The 15,562-nt window shown below is 59.7% G+C and overlaps 1 protein-coding gene across 12 annotated transcripts; it reads right to left on the bottom strand.

Annotated features, from left to right (window-relative positions):
- Positions 1 to 1,916: 1,916 nt before the first annotated feature.
- Positions 1,917 to 14,707, bottom strand: SF1 (splicing factor 1). 12 transcript variants are annotated; one of them, XM_062195902.1, is made up of 14 exons: positions 14,209 to 14,706; positions 12,701 to 12,829; positions 10,220 to 10,295; positions 7,204 to 7,356; positions 7,004 to 7,093; positions 6,473 to 6,656; positions 6,265 to 6,380; positions 6,075 to 6,182; positions 5,314 to 5,494; positions 4,800 to 5,073; positions 4,452 to 4,511; positions 4,171 to 4,350; positions 3,207 to 3,411; positions 1,917 to 2,773 (listed from the first exon to the last, which is right to left on the bottom strand). In XM_062195902.1, exons 1-14 carry the CDS (start codon positions 14,579 to 14,581, stop codon positions 2,644 to 2,646), a joined length of 2,259 nt encoding a protein of 752 aa, XP_062051886.1. In that variant the 5' UTR covers positions 14,582 to 14,706; the 3' UTR covers positions 1,917 to 2,643. The 12 variants fall into 12 exon arrangements, with proteins under 12 accessions (XP_062051886.1, XP_062051887.1, XP_062051877.1 ...); XM_062195903.1 differs by having other exon boundaries at positions 14,551 to 14,701; XM_062195893.1 differs by lacking the exon at positions 3,207 to 3,411 and having other exon boundaries at positions 14,209 to 14,704.
- Between the last annotated feature and the right edge of the window lie 855 nt (positions 14,708 to 15,562).

Genomic DNA, 15,562 nt, shown 5'->3' with positions numbered 1-15,562 from the left:
CTAAGAATCTTGGGAGCCGCAGCAGCCCTGGACTCGGCTCCACGTGTGGCCGGACAGGAGCCCTGGGCCCCCGCCTCCCCTTGGACGGCATCTCCAGGCTTGCCTCCCACGGAGCCATGTTTGCAAGTAGAGGAAAAGCATCAGGAAGACACCCCCGAAACAGGCAGCGCCTGTCAGGAGTGTGGGGCCTCACTGCCCCGCTCTGGAAGTCTTACACAGATCGTTTCGGGAGGAAACGCCTGGCAACTGCTCTCCCATTCACATCTCCCACGCTCGGCCTGTGTCCCCTCCACGGAGCACCTAAACCCCTGGCTCCAGCTCAGGCTCCTTGCCGTGCCCACTGTCGCCCTGTGGCAGCTTGGACCGTGCAGTCCTGCCGCTGCAGAACTTGGAACACCCCATGGCATGCCAGCAGCCCCATCAGTACAGCCCTAGGCCAGCTCCTGGCCCCAGGGCCCCAGCTCACCCTCCTGCACTCAGGCTGCTGGCTGCGCTGTGAGGGTCTCCCCCACCCCCACCCCGGTGTCCACTTCTCTCCCTAGTGCCAGCTCCATCTCCAGGCCTGCTTCCCAGGAGCGACACCCCGGCAGGGGCTGCTCCATGTGGTGCCTCAGCCACTACTTGGTGCCCCGCCCCCCGTCCCAGCGTGTGAGCCCCACAAGCCCTGAAAGCGCACTTTTCCAGCCCGAACTCCTCAGGGTTGTTGACGTCTGCGCTTGCGGCCAGAAACCCGGCGCAGTCTTGGGTTTCTGCAGAGCACATGGCCTGGTCTCAGTAACAGAGCCTCCGGGCTGACCTTTCCCGGCTGGCCAAGTGCTGGGGGGGCAGGGGGGGCACTGCTGCAGCAGCACAAACGGAAGGGGCGCACCGCCCCCGCCCCCAGGACCCGTGGGCAGGTGCAGGGTCTGTGGGTCAAGCCTCCTGCCATCGCCTCCGTTCCGGGCTGCAGGCGGCCTGATGCCTTTTTGTCAGCCTCTCTCCAAAACCTTAACAAAGGCTGACGGCAGGGAGCGGAGGGAGCGGGCACAGGAATGGAGCTGGCCCCAGGGGAGAGAGACCGAGGAGATAGCTGGGCTGTGGTTAAGTCACTTATTGATTTTATTTCTAAAACCCACACAGCGCCACTTTGCTGCTGCTAGAGCTAATTAACCGCCCAATGAGCCCACCAGGGAAACCACGCGCCTGGGGGAGCAGCGAGGTGAAACCAAGGTCGCAGAGGGCAGCGGGCCCTGCCCCCACGCCATCAGTTAAGGACAAAGGGGAAAGTTCTCACCCCGTTCAGGGCTTGGTCAGGGAAACCTATCAAACTCTGAGGGTTCCTCCTGGACTGGGCCCCAGCCCGGCCGGAAGGCAGCCAAGCCGGAGCTGTCGTCCCCAGGGGCCAGCAGGACGGCTGCAAGGTGGCTTCCCCGGCAACAGCACGGCCAAGCCACGCAGAGGAGCGGCGTGGGGGCACCACTGCCCCGTGGACACAGGGGCCATCCGCCCCTGCCCGACCCTCTGCGGGCATGCGCTGGCCCTGCAGCTCCCGGAGCCTGCGGTGCTGGCAGGCTACAAGTCACCAGCAGGGGAAAAAGCCACTTGGCGGTTTTAATTTTAGCTGCTGTGCCCGGCGGGCAGGATTAGCTGGCTTGACCTTTAGTGGTGCTGGCTCCTCGGGCCGAGGCCTCAGGCAGGTGGCAACCCGCAGGCACAAATCACAACTGGAGCTCAGCAAACGCGGGGTCCACGCCTCAGATGATGGCAATAAAGGGTGAACTTGGTTCTTCCCACGGGGGCAGCCAGCTTCCGGCACAGGGTCCCGAGCTGCCGTCCCAGGCCTCCCCCAGGGAGCGAGACTGGGGCCAGGTGCTGAACACAAGTCAGTCAGGTGCCGCTGCCGGTGGAGAAGGTTTAAGAAAAAAAGCAACAGACCCAGAAAACCACACTGCTCTTTTATTCAATGGAACATCCCCACTTTAGCGCAGTGTCGAATCAAACACCGAAAAAAAGCCCAAGAAATTTCTGTAGATAAACCAGTGAAGAGAACGCGCGTTATACATTATTGTCAACATAATCACTCCATGAAGGGGAGGTGGGGGCAGGGGAGGAGGCAGAACGAAGAACACAGGGTCCAAAGCCCCAGACACTGCAACAGTCAGACGTTGGGATTAAAATAAAATGTGAAAGAAGCTTCCAGAAGGACAGGAGCAAGTGGCGCTGGAGGCAGCTCCCATAGCCAGAGGGCCCGACACTGTCTCCAGGCTGGATGCAAAGTCCAGGCCTGGGGGAAGGCCCTGCCCTCAGTGGCTCTACAGCCCTCAGCAAGGCCGGCTTGTTCAAAACCACGCATGTGAACACGCTCGGGGCCGCCCTCGGCACCTGGAACAACTTCGAACCCGAACCTCCCACTCCCCCCCAGCCCAGCACCAAAGGCCACGGTCCGTGCCTACAGCCACTTGCTCCCCCTTCCTTGGCAAGGGAAGAGGAGGGATGGAGAAGAAAGAAAAGGAATCTAATTGCAGCAGAAGACCAGGGAGAGCGTCTCCTTGGACGGAGTCTGGAGAAAGGAAGAGGTAAGGAAATAACAAAGAAAAAAGAAAAAATTAATAAAAATTTCACGATATGGAGCCAGCGTGTTCTGATTCCGTCCACAAAAATAACTCAGGCTGCTTTGCCGAACCATCCTGTCCACCAGGGGCGCTGCTGAGGCTGTCTGCCTGGAAGGGTCACCAATGGGCGCGGAAAGTCCTCACTCTCATGGCTCGGGCCATCGCCGCCGCGGGGAGGGATCCTGGCGGCCCGGTTTGGGGAGAGGCAAAGGGAGTTGGGTGAGGAGAGAAAGAAGACAAAGAAGACACTCGATGCTACAGGCGCCAGGAGAGCCCACGCTGGCGCCCCTACTACCACCTGCCCGTTCCCAAGCGAGTCCTGGGTCGCTTGGCCCAGCCCGGTGCGTGCACACACACACATGCGTGCACACACAATCACATGCGTGCGTCCCAATGTCTGGCTCCATATGGTGAGGTTCGGCGTGTGTTTAAACGAGACCAATTCTCTCTATATATAATATATATTTTCTTAAAAAATGAGTCTAGTTCTGTGGTGGAGGCGGCGGGGGAGCTGGAGGCATCCCGAAGGGCGGCATGCCCGCCACCCCCATGCCCATCATGGTGACAAAGTTAGAAGGGTCCATGGGAGGCGGAGGCGGGGGGGGTGGGGCATACATCATGCCGGCGGAACCAGGCGGCGGAGGCGGCGGAGGGGGAGGGGCCCCGGGCGGCAGAGGCGGCTGGACCCCGGGGGGCAGGGGCACCATAGTGGGGTTGCCTTGCATCTGAGGGGCTCCTGGAGAAGCTGCGGCAGCCGCCTGCTGCTGTTGCCATGGCGGGATGGACCCTGTGCCAGCGCTCGTGGTGGTAGTCGTCGTATCTGGGGTGGTAAAGAAGCCCAAGGTCACACGCGCGGGGGGCACACCGCGGCTCTGCGGCTGCTGCCTTGGGACGGGGGTGAGGGCGCCTGCTCCTGGCTTGGCATGCGGTACGGTGGTGGGGGGCGGGCGGGCGGGGCTGTCCTGGTGATGGGGAGTGGAGGGGTGGGCAGGACTACCCTGGGGTCAGCCTCGAGGTCTCTGGGCTTAACAGAATAAGCCCTTTGTCGCCAATGCCCCTGGAGGGGCTGAGGGAAAAGCACCAGACACAAGAACCGGCTCTTACGCCCCTCCGCCCAGCCGCCGCCACCACCGAACGGCACCTTCAACCTCAAGGCCGCAACTGCACTCCCCTGGCCCAGCCCGGCCTCTGCAGCCTCTGGCCCAGTCCCGGCCCTCTCCTGAGCATGCATGCAGCGTCCCACTCCGTCCCACTCCGGTCCCGCGCAGGCTCGGGCCTGCCGGTGGCTCTACCTGCAAGAGCCTGGGCTACGGCACCCTACCTACAACAGCAGGCTCCCCTCCTGGCCCCCACAAATCTCTGCCCAGACACAACCACACCGAACATCAGCTCTGCTCCCCCATGTCGCCCTCCCCCCACTCCCCCCCCCCACCCCGGGCCAGGAGGCCCCTTCCAGCTCACACCCCGGCAGGGAGTCTCCTCCGGAGGGAGCGCCCTCCTGAGCTGTGAGGTGCCGCCGGTCCTCTCAGCCCCACCCCCCATCCCACCCACCCCCACGAACCCAAAATATGCCACTCACTTTGCTGCCATGGCAAAGGGGTACTGGAAGCCATACTGCTGCTGGGCGGCGGGGGCGGCGGGGGCTGCTGCTGCTGCTGCTGCCATGGGGGAAGAGGACCAGAGGGCGGGGGCGGGGGCTGCCCACTGGGCGGCGGCGGCGGCGGCGGCATCATGCCCATAGGTGGCGGCGGCATCATACCTGCAGTGGGGTTACAGGTGAGGGTGAGGGGGAGGCCCCAGGAGAGGGGAAGGGGGAGGGGGGCGAGCCCATGTGGGCCTGAAGCAAGCAGACGCCATTACCTTTTCCTTGATGCAGGCGATAGACCCCAGAGCCCACAGGCGTACTTCCCAGGTACTGATCTTGATGGAAGCAGAGAGCAGGGACTTAGCAGGAATCGGAACAGGCCAGGACGGCCACCCCCAGCAGCTCCTGCAGGCCCACAGCTCACGCCAGCCTCCCAAGGGCAGAGGCAGGGCTGGGCTGACCGTGAACTCACTTCCTGTGCTAGAAGGGAGTCCTGCCCCCTCCCCCGGAGCCTGGGCCAATCAGGCAAGCCCTGGGTGCTCACTGCTTAGCCCCTGCAAGCTGCTACCACCTAAACCCGGCTTGCCCCAGACCCCAGGGTTTCTGGTCTGACACTTACTTACCCATTGGAGGAGGGCCATGGTGCCCAGGTGGGTGGGGGCCCTGGTTCATCGGTGGCGGTGGTGGCTGCATCCAAGGGGGTGGGGGTCCATTAGGGTTGTGCTGCATGGGATGTCCGCCATGGCCACCTGTCAGGCTGGGCAATGGGTGTGGGAAGCTGTGGGGGCCACCTCCAGGCCCGCCAGGGCCACCTCCGTGCATGCCATGGTAGGGTCGACTCTCTGAAGGGCCAGAATTCATCCAGGGTGGGCGGCTCTGGGTAGTGGACATGAGAGACTACGTGAGAGCATTTCCGGTCAGCATCCCCGCCTGCTCCCCCTGGTGGCAACACTGCTCTTCCAGCCGTGCCACAGCTAGAACACAAGGCCAGGGTCCTCCCAAGTGAGAGGCCCCAGGAAGAACAATGTTGCCAGCCACGCCCACCAATCCACTGTACCCAACATGCTTGGCCACGGCTCCCAATCTCTGTGGAAGAGAATGGGGAGGCCAGGCCAGAGAACCAGCCCCACGGCTCACCGGCGGAGGGGGGTTGTTGGCAGGAGCAGCAGGCCGAGGCGCGCTGGCCAGCGGGGTGGTGGCAGGCCCCGAGGTGGAGCCCACAGACACTGGGACAGGTGCTTCACCCAGTTCAGCCATGAGGGACAGGTACTCTTTGTCCATCCGTGCTTTATCCTGAGCGGACTGAGGGTCACCAGGCCTAAGGAGGGAAGGATACGAAGGGCAAAAAACTCAAGGAGGAAGCTTTCGCCCAAGTAATCTACACAGACAGCGTTTTGAAGAATGTGCGCATCGGAACTTCTCTCCCAGCCCTCATGGGCCTGCTGCTGTGCAACAGCTACCAAAGCAGGCCCTGCCGATCAGGCCTCATCCACTGCTACACTCCTAGGCCGACAGGGACGGTCACCGCTCAGGAAACACTGCCTTAGCGAAGCCGTACGTGGCTGCCAGCCGCCGCAGGAAAAGGCTGACATCGAGTGCTAATTTGCAATTGGTCAAATGCGTCGGCAGCTTAGGCTTCCGGAGCCAATGAACCCCGGGCCCCAGGGTCACATTCCTCCACCCAAACTGGAAACCTCCAAGTCCCCGGGACTCCCAAGGAACGACAAAACAGCAGAATCCCACACGGGCGGTTCCAGACCTCCTGGGCTCTAAATCATCACCCCAGACAGTCAGCAGCAAGGCCTCTCCCGGAGCCACAGGACCAGGAGCACCACACGCTGCTGTGCAGGGGACACGAGGGGCTGCGTGAGACTGCAGGGCCTGCGTGGCTCCCTCACCTCTGGAATTTGCAGTCGGAAGCGATGTGGCCGGCCCCGCCGCACTTGGTGCACACGGTGGTGTTGGTGATGCTGCGCGTTTCTGAGCTCTGCCAGGGTCTCAAGATCCTGGGGGGGGGGGGGGGTGTCAGTCCCAGGGCTGCGACACTGCTCCCATGGGCTCCACGGGTCCCCCCGCTGTGCGTCACACCTGTTGTCGTCTTCCCGGAGGGTCCCGTTCAGGCGCGCCAGCTCCCGCAGCTGCATCTTCCGCAGGTCGTTCTGGTCCTCTGGAGTCTCGATGCCCTGCTTCAGGATGTTCCTGATCTAACGGAGACGCGGGGAGCAACCTCAGTGCCCAGGCCGGCCCCTGAGCCAGGCGCCCGGCAGGAGTCCCCTCCGCAAGGTCCCGCGCTCACCTGCTCCACGGCCTTTTTGACATTCTCCATGGTGTTGGCCGTGACCAGGGCATGCAGCGGCTCATCCTCCCCGGGCAGCATCTGGCCGTCCTTGCGCCCGACCTTCCCTTCCTTCACAGACCCTTTGCCCCGGATCATGATCTTGGCATTGCACTCCTTCTCGATGTTTTTCAGGGTGTTCCCTCTGTCGGGGGCGGGAAGGACGGGTTTGCACCGGACACCAAGTCCGCACTCACGAGTGGACAGACTGCTCATCGGCTCTGCAGCGGTGGGGGAACTGCAGGTGCAGCTGAGGCCCCCGCACCCCCACCCCAACCCCCACCCGAGAGCTTCAAGGCCTCTAAGTTAAAGTCGGCCCAGCAAAGCTGGAGACTGGAATTCTCTGCAGCAGAAATGGGGAAGCTGCAGAAGGCATAAGCCACCCAGAGCGAATGTCCTACACAGAAGGGGGCCCACGGCACCCCATCAGGCACAAGAGAGCCACCTCAGAGGTCCTAAGGACTCCACAGCCCAGAAGCCGGCAGTTCTCACCTGGGCCCGATCAGCAGCCCCACGAAGTTGATCTCTGGATACTCGTCCTGGGGAATCATGACTTTGTCGCTCACCCGTGTTGCTGGAGGTCTAAGGAAGAGAAGGCACCACCAACCCTGCGTGCTTCCGGGAGACGGCACTCGGCCGCTCTCCCACCGTTACCCCGTACCCCGTGCCCGCGCCCCGGACGCCCTGCTCACTTGTAATCCGCGGGGGGCTTGAAGTCGGGGTTGAGGGCGACCATCTCCGTGATGAGGTTGTGCCGCTCCTCCTCGAGCTTCTTGCGGGTGCGGAACTCCCGGGTGTTGAGCCGCTTCCCCTCGCTGTTGTAGATGGGCTCAGGGGAAGGGGACCTGTGGGAAACAGCCGGCCCTCACTGCCCCTCCTCACGCCCCTCTCCCCCACATGGCCTACAGCAAGTCTTCCCCAGCCCCTCTGCCTCTCAGACCCTAACACTCTTCGGAGGAACCGACCATAACGTGTGCTATTCCAGATCGTGTGGAAGGGGAGATGGAGGCTGGCTGAGCATTAAGGGGACTGGGGTGTGTGTGAGAAAGGAAAAAAATGGTTTTGCTTCTGAAAGTGACGAGGGGGAGAGAAAAAAGTCTGTCCTTGGGGGAATCTCTGGACTATAAACGCCAAGGGCAGAATCATCCTCTGGAGTTTTCTTGCCAAATATGGATTTTCATTAAAAAAATACAGTATCACAACTTGATGAACCACAGGCCCCCCAGGCGAGGTGACAGCTCGTGCCCTCTGGAGCAGCACCTGCACCCCTAGCGCAGTGGGCACGAGCTCCTGGACCCAGTGCGGCTGGGGCTCAAGGCCACTGCGGCCACTTGGCCCCACAATGGAGAGAGATGGTTCAAGGCTTCGTCTTTGCTTTTCCTTCAATGGCCTGGCAGGCTGTGTCCAAGGCCCAGGAGACAACCTGTTTTCTGGCTGTTGGAGGCTGGGGAGTCTGGGTAGAGAAAAACGTTAAAAGCGCTAAGGCAGCTTCTGAGAGAGGCTGCAGAGGCAGATTGGTCAAATGCTTGTCTAGGGTCTGAACCTGCAAACAGCAAGGGGAACCCAGGATTCTCCGCCAGAGTTTACAAGTCCAGAAAGCAGATTCTCTCTCTCTCATTGTTTTAAGGAGTAAAATGCTGTTGCTACAAGTAAAAAAATAATAATAATAATGATGATAAAATGGTCAGTTTACCACAGCTGGATTTTGCGGTAATAAAAAAAGAGAAGTTACACCCCTAGAATTCTGAGTTAAGATTACAAAAAGGACCACAGCTTGATATTCTGTATGAAAATTTAGTAACAGCTGTAAGAAGGGAAGAGACCGTGTGGATCAGGTTATCAAAAAACATCCTGAAAGTAGTCCCGACTCCTACACCTTGGTTCAGTTGAGAGAACCTTGCCTAGTTGGAGAGCAAGGACTGAACTCGGCTGCTCCCACTGTCTTCAGCCTAAAGGGAACCATGTCATACCACGTTACACACACGATGGAATCAAAGGTCAGGTTTGTTCATGGCTACTGACGGCTAAATGACACCTCCGTTTCTAGCATGTATATAAACTGTTAGCACAATCCAGGAGCAGTGAACAAAAGCAAGTGTGCCCCAGCTCTCGTCACGCTAGCACCTTACACACTTACGTCTACAAGAGATTTTAAAACATTTGTAACTATGCAAGTTAAGCAACATCAAATAGCATATAAAGTGGCTTATTTAGGAAATACACCTTAAGAAATACTCTTACTCACATAACGAACTCATGCGTGTCCCTCCACCCTTGGCTCAAAGGCAGAGCCGTTCGGTCAGTAGGGCCTCCTCCAAGCCCAGCCCTGCTCTGGCTTCATCACTGCCATGCTCACGTCGCTAAGCCCCACCCCAGAGCTGCCTCGAGCTAAGCATTTCGGGCTCATGGCCAACACCAGTGTCACCAATACCAAACTGGCCATCTAAAGGCCTCACAGCAGTCTGACCTCGTCCCAAACTGTGGAGGTGAGAAGCAAAGGCTGGAGACCTAGGCCTGACTGCCGGCTTCTCCACCGGAGCAGGCAGCAGGCAGCGCTGACTGAGCTCTACCCCAGTCTCCAGAAAGCAGAGTTTGTTGAATGCAACCTTTTAAGGGATTGCCTGGTAACCGCTACGACATCATTACAGGGAAAAAGGCCACACAGGCACTCAACAGTTGTGGTCTGTGACTTACAATGCAAATCTGTTTTGAAAACTTTTTGAATCAAAAATAAATATAGAACGAGTGTCTTAAGTACACTTGCGTCACGATGGAGGAAAGAGGACGTGAACCTGTGTCCCGCAAAGGGCGGCAGAAGATGCGCACGTGAGCGACTGCGAAGGCCACTGCGTCACCTTCCTGGCTGGTGCATCCACCAGGTAACGAGACAGAAGCACGACTTGCCAAGGCCAAGTCTAGTGATGCTGCATGCACGAAGAGAAACTTCAGTGAGAGGCGCAGCGCCTTCCGTAAGTGACCGATCTGAGCTGTTCAAAGACCAGCCAATAAAATTCGTCAAAAAAGTTCACCTTCCTCACATCAATGTTTTACTTTCCTGAGATGAAATGGCACACTGAAATGACATGACCACAGCTGTTCCAGGCCCACACTCCCTTAAATTCAAAAAATATTTAAGGTTGGTTGCTGGCCTTCCCCCAAACAGGTGAGAATGTGCTGGCCGTTCCCAGCATCCCCAGGCAATGGCCAAGGCTGACAATTATCTGGCAGTGAAGAAGTTGGTTAGAAATCCATCTGATTTTAAAACCATCTGAAGACCATGAGCAGGAAGCTGCAACGAGCTGACCAGTTTCCGGCCTGCTCGAATTCACTGATGCTCAAAAATACTCTGAACCCTGTGAGGAGAACTGGCCCTGCGCCCGGTCAGAGCGGCACTGAGAGGCAGGTTAGCCGGCCACCTCACTGTCCCTGGGGCTGGGGTAAATCAGGTTAAAACCTATATGCTTACCAATTGGAAACCGGTTGTCCATGTTCCCGTAACTTTATTCTCCCAAGTTCGTGCCCACTTCTAACTGCAGACTGACCACATACATACATATCCACTCCTAATTAGACTCTAGGCCCCAGCATGGTCAGAGTAGCAGTCGTCTCACTACAATCACTGAACTGACACAACATGTTGCCACCAGTAAAACGTATTGAGAAAAAGGTAAAAGCGTTACTGTCAGCTGGTTAAAACTGTTTCCCAACCTGTCCTCAGGGTTAGGGGGGATGCCCAGGTCTCCTGTGCGCAGTTTACGAGTCAGGTCTTCTATCTGCAGTTGCACTGGAAGAAACCAGGTTAGGAAAGAAAAAAAAAGGATGGAAAAAAGACAATGTTACCAAAAAACATCTCAAATCTCAACAACAAGCATGAAGAACTGGAGACTTTGAAAGGGATGACTGATCAGTGAACACATTGAGGCAAACACCCCACCAGCTACCGGCGGAGTCCACTTACATGTCTAGTATTTTTCACTTCAAATGGTTATCACTTAAGGAAGCAAACTGTTCGCTGGAAGAGGGTTAGCATAAGACGGCTAAGCTAGCGTCAAACCGGCACGGGAGGCTCCCTCTGCCTCCCCCCACCGCCCCCCGGCCGCTTACAGCGACAGCTGGCACCCAGAACCCAGACCAGGCATGACATCATCGTTAGAACCAGTTCCCACCAAATTACTCGAGGGCAAGACTTGAGAGCTTTTCTTCATTAAATATTAACTATCAGACAGAGCCCCAAATGAGACCCAATTCATATGGGACAAGGAAAAATACCAGTTGAGCAAAGGTCGTTTTCATTAATACCAGGCTTAAACTTCCTTCAGCAAGTAAAACATTTAATAACCAGTTCACATCTTACACAAATTAGTGCACTTTCTGTACAACCAAACCTGTATTGGAAGGGTCCCCAGAACCTCTGTCACCCGACATTAAGTAACAAACCATACGTATTTTAAGAACCCATTAACCGTGAAGTGCTAAGAGTGTTCTTGGACCTGCTGTTTCTGTGGGGAACAGGGTGCACGAGATGCAGAGTGTGGGTCTAGGACGTATGTGGCCCTCCGGCCATGACCAGAGAGTGTGCACGTGGAAGGAGAGATGCAGGTTTGACAGAAGTTCCCCAGCTGTATTTGCTGAGATCATGGCAGTGCAGAGCCAGACAGCTTTCTTCTCGGTGCCGAACCTGTTTCTTACCTCTGCAGAGCTCTCAGCAGGCATCTCTAAGGGTCAAGGTGTATTGGGCTGGGTTACAACTGAACTGGCTCCAAGACACAGGACGCCCTTCTAATTTTAAATAGATCCCACAGGGCTGCACCCCACCCCCATGTGGAAACCATGAAATTAAAGACGTTGTTAGCATCTAATGACCCTGGGGGCATTCTGGACAGGCCCTGGGAGACAACACAATGGCTTTCCAAGCTCCTTTATGCCAGACAAGCTATAACTTCCTGATAAGGCATGGAAGTCAACAACTCAAGGTCAAAGACACCTTCACAATGCCCTTCTGAATGCAGAAGTAAGGGTCTGCAGGGAGTCCACGGCTGGCACCCTGAGCAGGCCAGAAGGGCACTGCCGCCCCTGGAGCGGACCGACAGCCTCTGCTCCGACTCCACCCCCTCTGACCATGGCTGGCACAGCCTGTCTGGCGTCCAGCATCCACAGGAGAAGCGCGGGGTTCTTCCCGCTTGTGTCTGCTCGCCTCCTGGGTCCTAACTCCCCTAGTCCCCCACTGCTCTCCTGAGGGTGGGTGGGAGCAGAGAGCAGCAGTCCAAATAGGACGTCAGGACATCTTCAACACCTGAACCTCTCAGCAGTGTAGAAAGCACAGGAAGCCAAGGCCCTCAAGAATCATGTCAGCTTCACGCTTTCTGCCCCAGAGGTCAAAGCCCTACCTCCATCAAAGGGGCTGTGTATCTGTCAGCAGGAATGTTCGTTAAGTGGATATCTGAGACAACTGCACAGGTATATGAAAAAAGGTAAAACTCAGGTTAAAATCTTAGATTAGGGGGAAAAAAGGAACTCTGACGTTAATTTCGATTCTACGTGGCCATTCTCACGTTCCTAGCACTTCTGCATCGCACACAGCGCCCCTGTCCCGAGTTATCTCTGAGTAAGGACAAGAGCCCTGGTTTTAAGACAGCTCTCCAAACCAGCCCAGAACAGATGCTGACAGGAAGGCTACATTCAGCGAAATGAAGAGTGAGCTGTAAACACTTCCAGAGGCACTTGTTTGTTCAGATGGGTTTTTCCCTTTCAGAAAGCACCTATAAGAAGTAAAAGGTCACACTTTAGGGAGAGGAGGATCGTGACGCCCGGTGGAAGGCCGCGCTGCGGAAACGCTCCCCAGTCCCAGCACGGACCAGCTCCAGGCCCCTCCTCGGGGCAGACGACACTCACCTCATCCACTGGCACCCAGCAGCAGCACAGAGGGGGCTGCTGGACGGGGGACTACGCTCACTCCTAAGTGGGCCCCACTACTTTCCTGGCACTCGTAGAGAACAATGTTGTTATGAACAAACCAGAGTCGCCAAGGCAGGACTCACGGAGCAACGCCTGACGGGTTACGTGGAAGGCATGAGCACACCTGACAGATCTTGTCTCAAAACTACATCTCCAGCTTCCAGCAGACACAACAGCACTTGGAGTACACAGTAACGCCCTGAGGATGTGCTCGGATGCAGAACGTGCATTTACCTATGTAAGCTCTCTCTTGCTCCCGGGTCAGTCCAGGGGGGATGACCGTGGGCATTCCTGGAATCACCGTCTTCTGCTCCATCGTGTCTTGGTTCCATCGGCTCCTCTTCCGCTTCTTACTCGGGAAGTCTAAAGGCAGACAAAGCCCATCAGGCGCAAATAGAAACCCGAGAGCAACCACCCACAGGCAGCTCAGGATACTCAAGACAGCGCACAGAGCCTCAGCAGGTGCGGACTGAGAACTGGACCTAAAATTTAAACGGCAGAGAGCAGAAAACAAACCTCCGAGGGCAGGGATTACAACACACGGCTCCGGGGTCAGGAAGGTTAACATTTTTAATTCTTGTCTAGAAAAACTCAAAGTATGTAAACAAGTTAGCAAACCCTAATGCAGTGTCAAACAGTGTTAGGACGCCCACATCAGGACCAGCACTGTGGCGGCAGCCTGGGGGGTTAGGCCGCCTGCATCCCAGTTCCAGTCCCAGCCGCTCCACCTCCGATTCAGATCCCTAATAATGCACCAAGGAAGGCATCCAAGGATGGCCCAAGCACTCTACCATCCACGTGAGACCAGAATGGAGCTCCTGGCTCTGACCTGGCCCGGCCCGGCCCGGCCCACCCCTGGCTGTCGGAGTCAACTGGGGAGTGAACCAGCAGATGGAAGAGCTCTGTCTCTCCCCCTCTGTAACGGTCTTACAAATAGACAGGGTTAATCTTAAAAAAAAGTACGTGACAGCCCAGACTGCCTTCAAAGCCCAGATGAGATGTGAATGGATCACACAGGTCGGTAAAGCGGTATTGGAAACTGCTGGCTCTTGCCACCTCCACCTCCCTCGCCAGGCACCTGTCTAAGGGACCGGAACACAGCTAAGCCTGCTCGCACACGTCACTAAGGGAAAAAAGACCACTTCAACAGGACTGCCTTTTTCTTCCTGAGCGTGGCTGAGAGCAGCATCGAACTCTCCCCAGCAGGTGCACACGGAGGACCCGAACCCCACAGGCGATACCTCACGGCTCAACCCTCCTGCACACACGTATCCTCAACTACGTATGACCATCAAGAGAACGTCAGAGCTCGCACCCACAACGATCGGCCCCCACGCTCACCCCAAGCCCTCCATGCTCCCTGGCCCCGGCTGTGGAAAGCCCGCCTACTACAGAACCAAGGCGCCATCCTCGGCCCCTGCCTCCCCTCCAGGCCGCCAGCCCCGACACTGCCCCACACACGCACGCCGGAAGGCCCCGGGGAGCCGCCGAGCCAGGCCGCCACACTGCGCCTGCGCACCACACCCCCCCCCGCCCGCCGGGCCCCTCCTCCAGCGCGCCTGCGCACTCGCGGCCCCGGGGGCCGGGCCGCGCGCGCGCCCCAGGGCGCCTCCGCCCGGGCCTCCCCGTGCACGCGCGCGCGCCCCTGCCGCGTGCAGCCGCCGTCGCCGCCGCCGCGCGCCCCTCCGCCGGCCGGGCCCGTCCGCGCGACGCCTCTCGCGCTCTCGCTCGGCCCGACTCACCTCCTCCGCCGCCGGCCGGGCCCGGCTGCTGGTCCTGACGCGGCGGCTGGGGCGGCGGCTGCGGCGACACGCGCTGGTAGAGCGGCGGCGGCGGCGGGTACGACGCGCCCGGGGACGGCGGCGGAGGCGGCGGCGGCGGCTGCTGGGGCGGCGGGGGGGGCGGCGGCGGCGGCGGCGGCAGCGCCGCGAACGGGAAGGCCGCGGTCAGGGCCCCCACGGAGCCCACGGGCGGCGGCGGCGGCGGCGGCGCCAGCAGACCCGCCCCGGGCCCGGGCGCAGGCCCCGGCTCGAAGCCCCCCTTGGGCCCGGGAAGCGGGGCGAGCCCGGGGGGCCCCAGCTTACCCAGCGGCGTGGCGTTCGCTCCGGTCGCCATGGCGCCCCCGGGGACCGGCCCTGGCGGCGGCTGCTCCTCGGCGGCGGCGGCGGCGGCTCCTTCGCGAACCTTCCGGGGGGAGGGGACCCGCCTGCGCTGCCGCGGAGCGCGCGGAACCCGTCCTCTCACGCGGCGGGCGGCGGCGGCGGCGCGAGACGCACAAAGAGGGAGGAGAGAGGGCGCCGCGGGGGCGGGCCGGGGGCGGCGGGGCCGGGCCGCGATTGGGCCGGGCCGGCGAGGGCTGCGCGAGCGGCGGCCTCCGATTGGTGGAGCCGCAGCCCTGCCCGAGGCGCGCTGGGATTGGCCGAGCCGTTAGGCCAGGCGAGGAAATGGCGGCGGCGTCCGCTGGGCTGGGAGGTGTCGCAGCGCGCACTTCATTTGTTACTGCGCGAGGCGAGCTCGCCGCCCGGGGGCGGGGCGGGGCGGGGCGAGCTCTGTGACGTGGCGGCGCGGAGCCCCCTCATTGGCCGGCGCCGGTCTCGTGCGCGTCGTAGTGTCGCGGGATTGGCTACCGTTTGTCCGAGCCTGGCTCGCTCTCCCTGGCCCCGGGAGTCGCGGTCGAGAAAGCCCAGGGCAGAAGCAGACCCGGGGCGCGGGGAGGCGGGAGCGGGCGGCGCGCGTGGCCGGGCGAAGCCGCCCCTGCGCCCCGACTCCTTCGCCGGCGCGGAGGCCCCGTGACGTCAGTCCTCGTTCCCATGGAAACCGGGAGGCGGGAGCGGCGGGCGCGCGCCGGCGAGCCGGATCCGTTGACGCCAGAGATTTAAAAAAAAAAAAAAACAGCCGGACTTCCTGTTCCGAGAGATCGAAAGCGACCCCCAAAAGTCACCCAGCGGAGCGGCCTCTCCGAGAGCCCGGGGCCGCAGGTGCCGGAGGCCGGCGGCGTGGGGGCCGTGGGCGTCCCGTTCCCTGAGGAAAAGGTTCCGGCAGTGGAGACCTGGGTCCCAGCAGAGGCAGCAGGAGAAGCGTGTAGCGGGGCCGGCG

This window comes from Lepus europaeus, chromosome 7 (assembly GCF_033115175.1).
Source record: "Lepus europaeus isolate LE1 chromosome 7, mLepTim1.pri, whole genome shotgun sequence".
Classification (NCBI taxonomy): domain Eukaryota; kingdom Metazoa; phylum Chordata; class Mammalia; order Lagomorpha; family Leporidae; genus Lepus; species Lepus europaeus.
Note: the sequence above shows the minus strand (reverse complement) of the source record. Positions and strands in the feature narration are given on the sequence as shown.

Excerpts from the sequence above, each read along its gene's own strand:
- SF1 (XM_062195892.1), bottom strand. The coding sequence starts at position 14,581 with ATGGCGACCGGAGCGAACGCCACGCCGCTGGGTAAGCTGGGGCCCCCC. Across the intron at positions 4,512-4,799 it reads CCATGGCCCTCCTCCAATGG|ATCAGTACCTGGGAAGTACG; the intron begins GTAAGTAAGTGT and ends GCTTCCATCAAG. Across the intron at positions 4,351-4,451 it reads TCGCCTGCATCAAGGAAAAG|GTATGATGCCGCCGCCACCT; the intron begins GTAATGGCGTCT and ends ACCCCACTGCAG.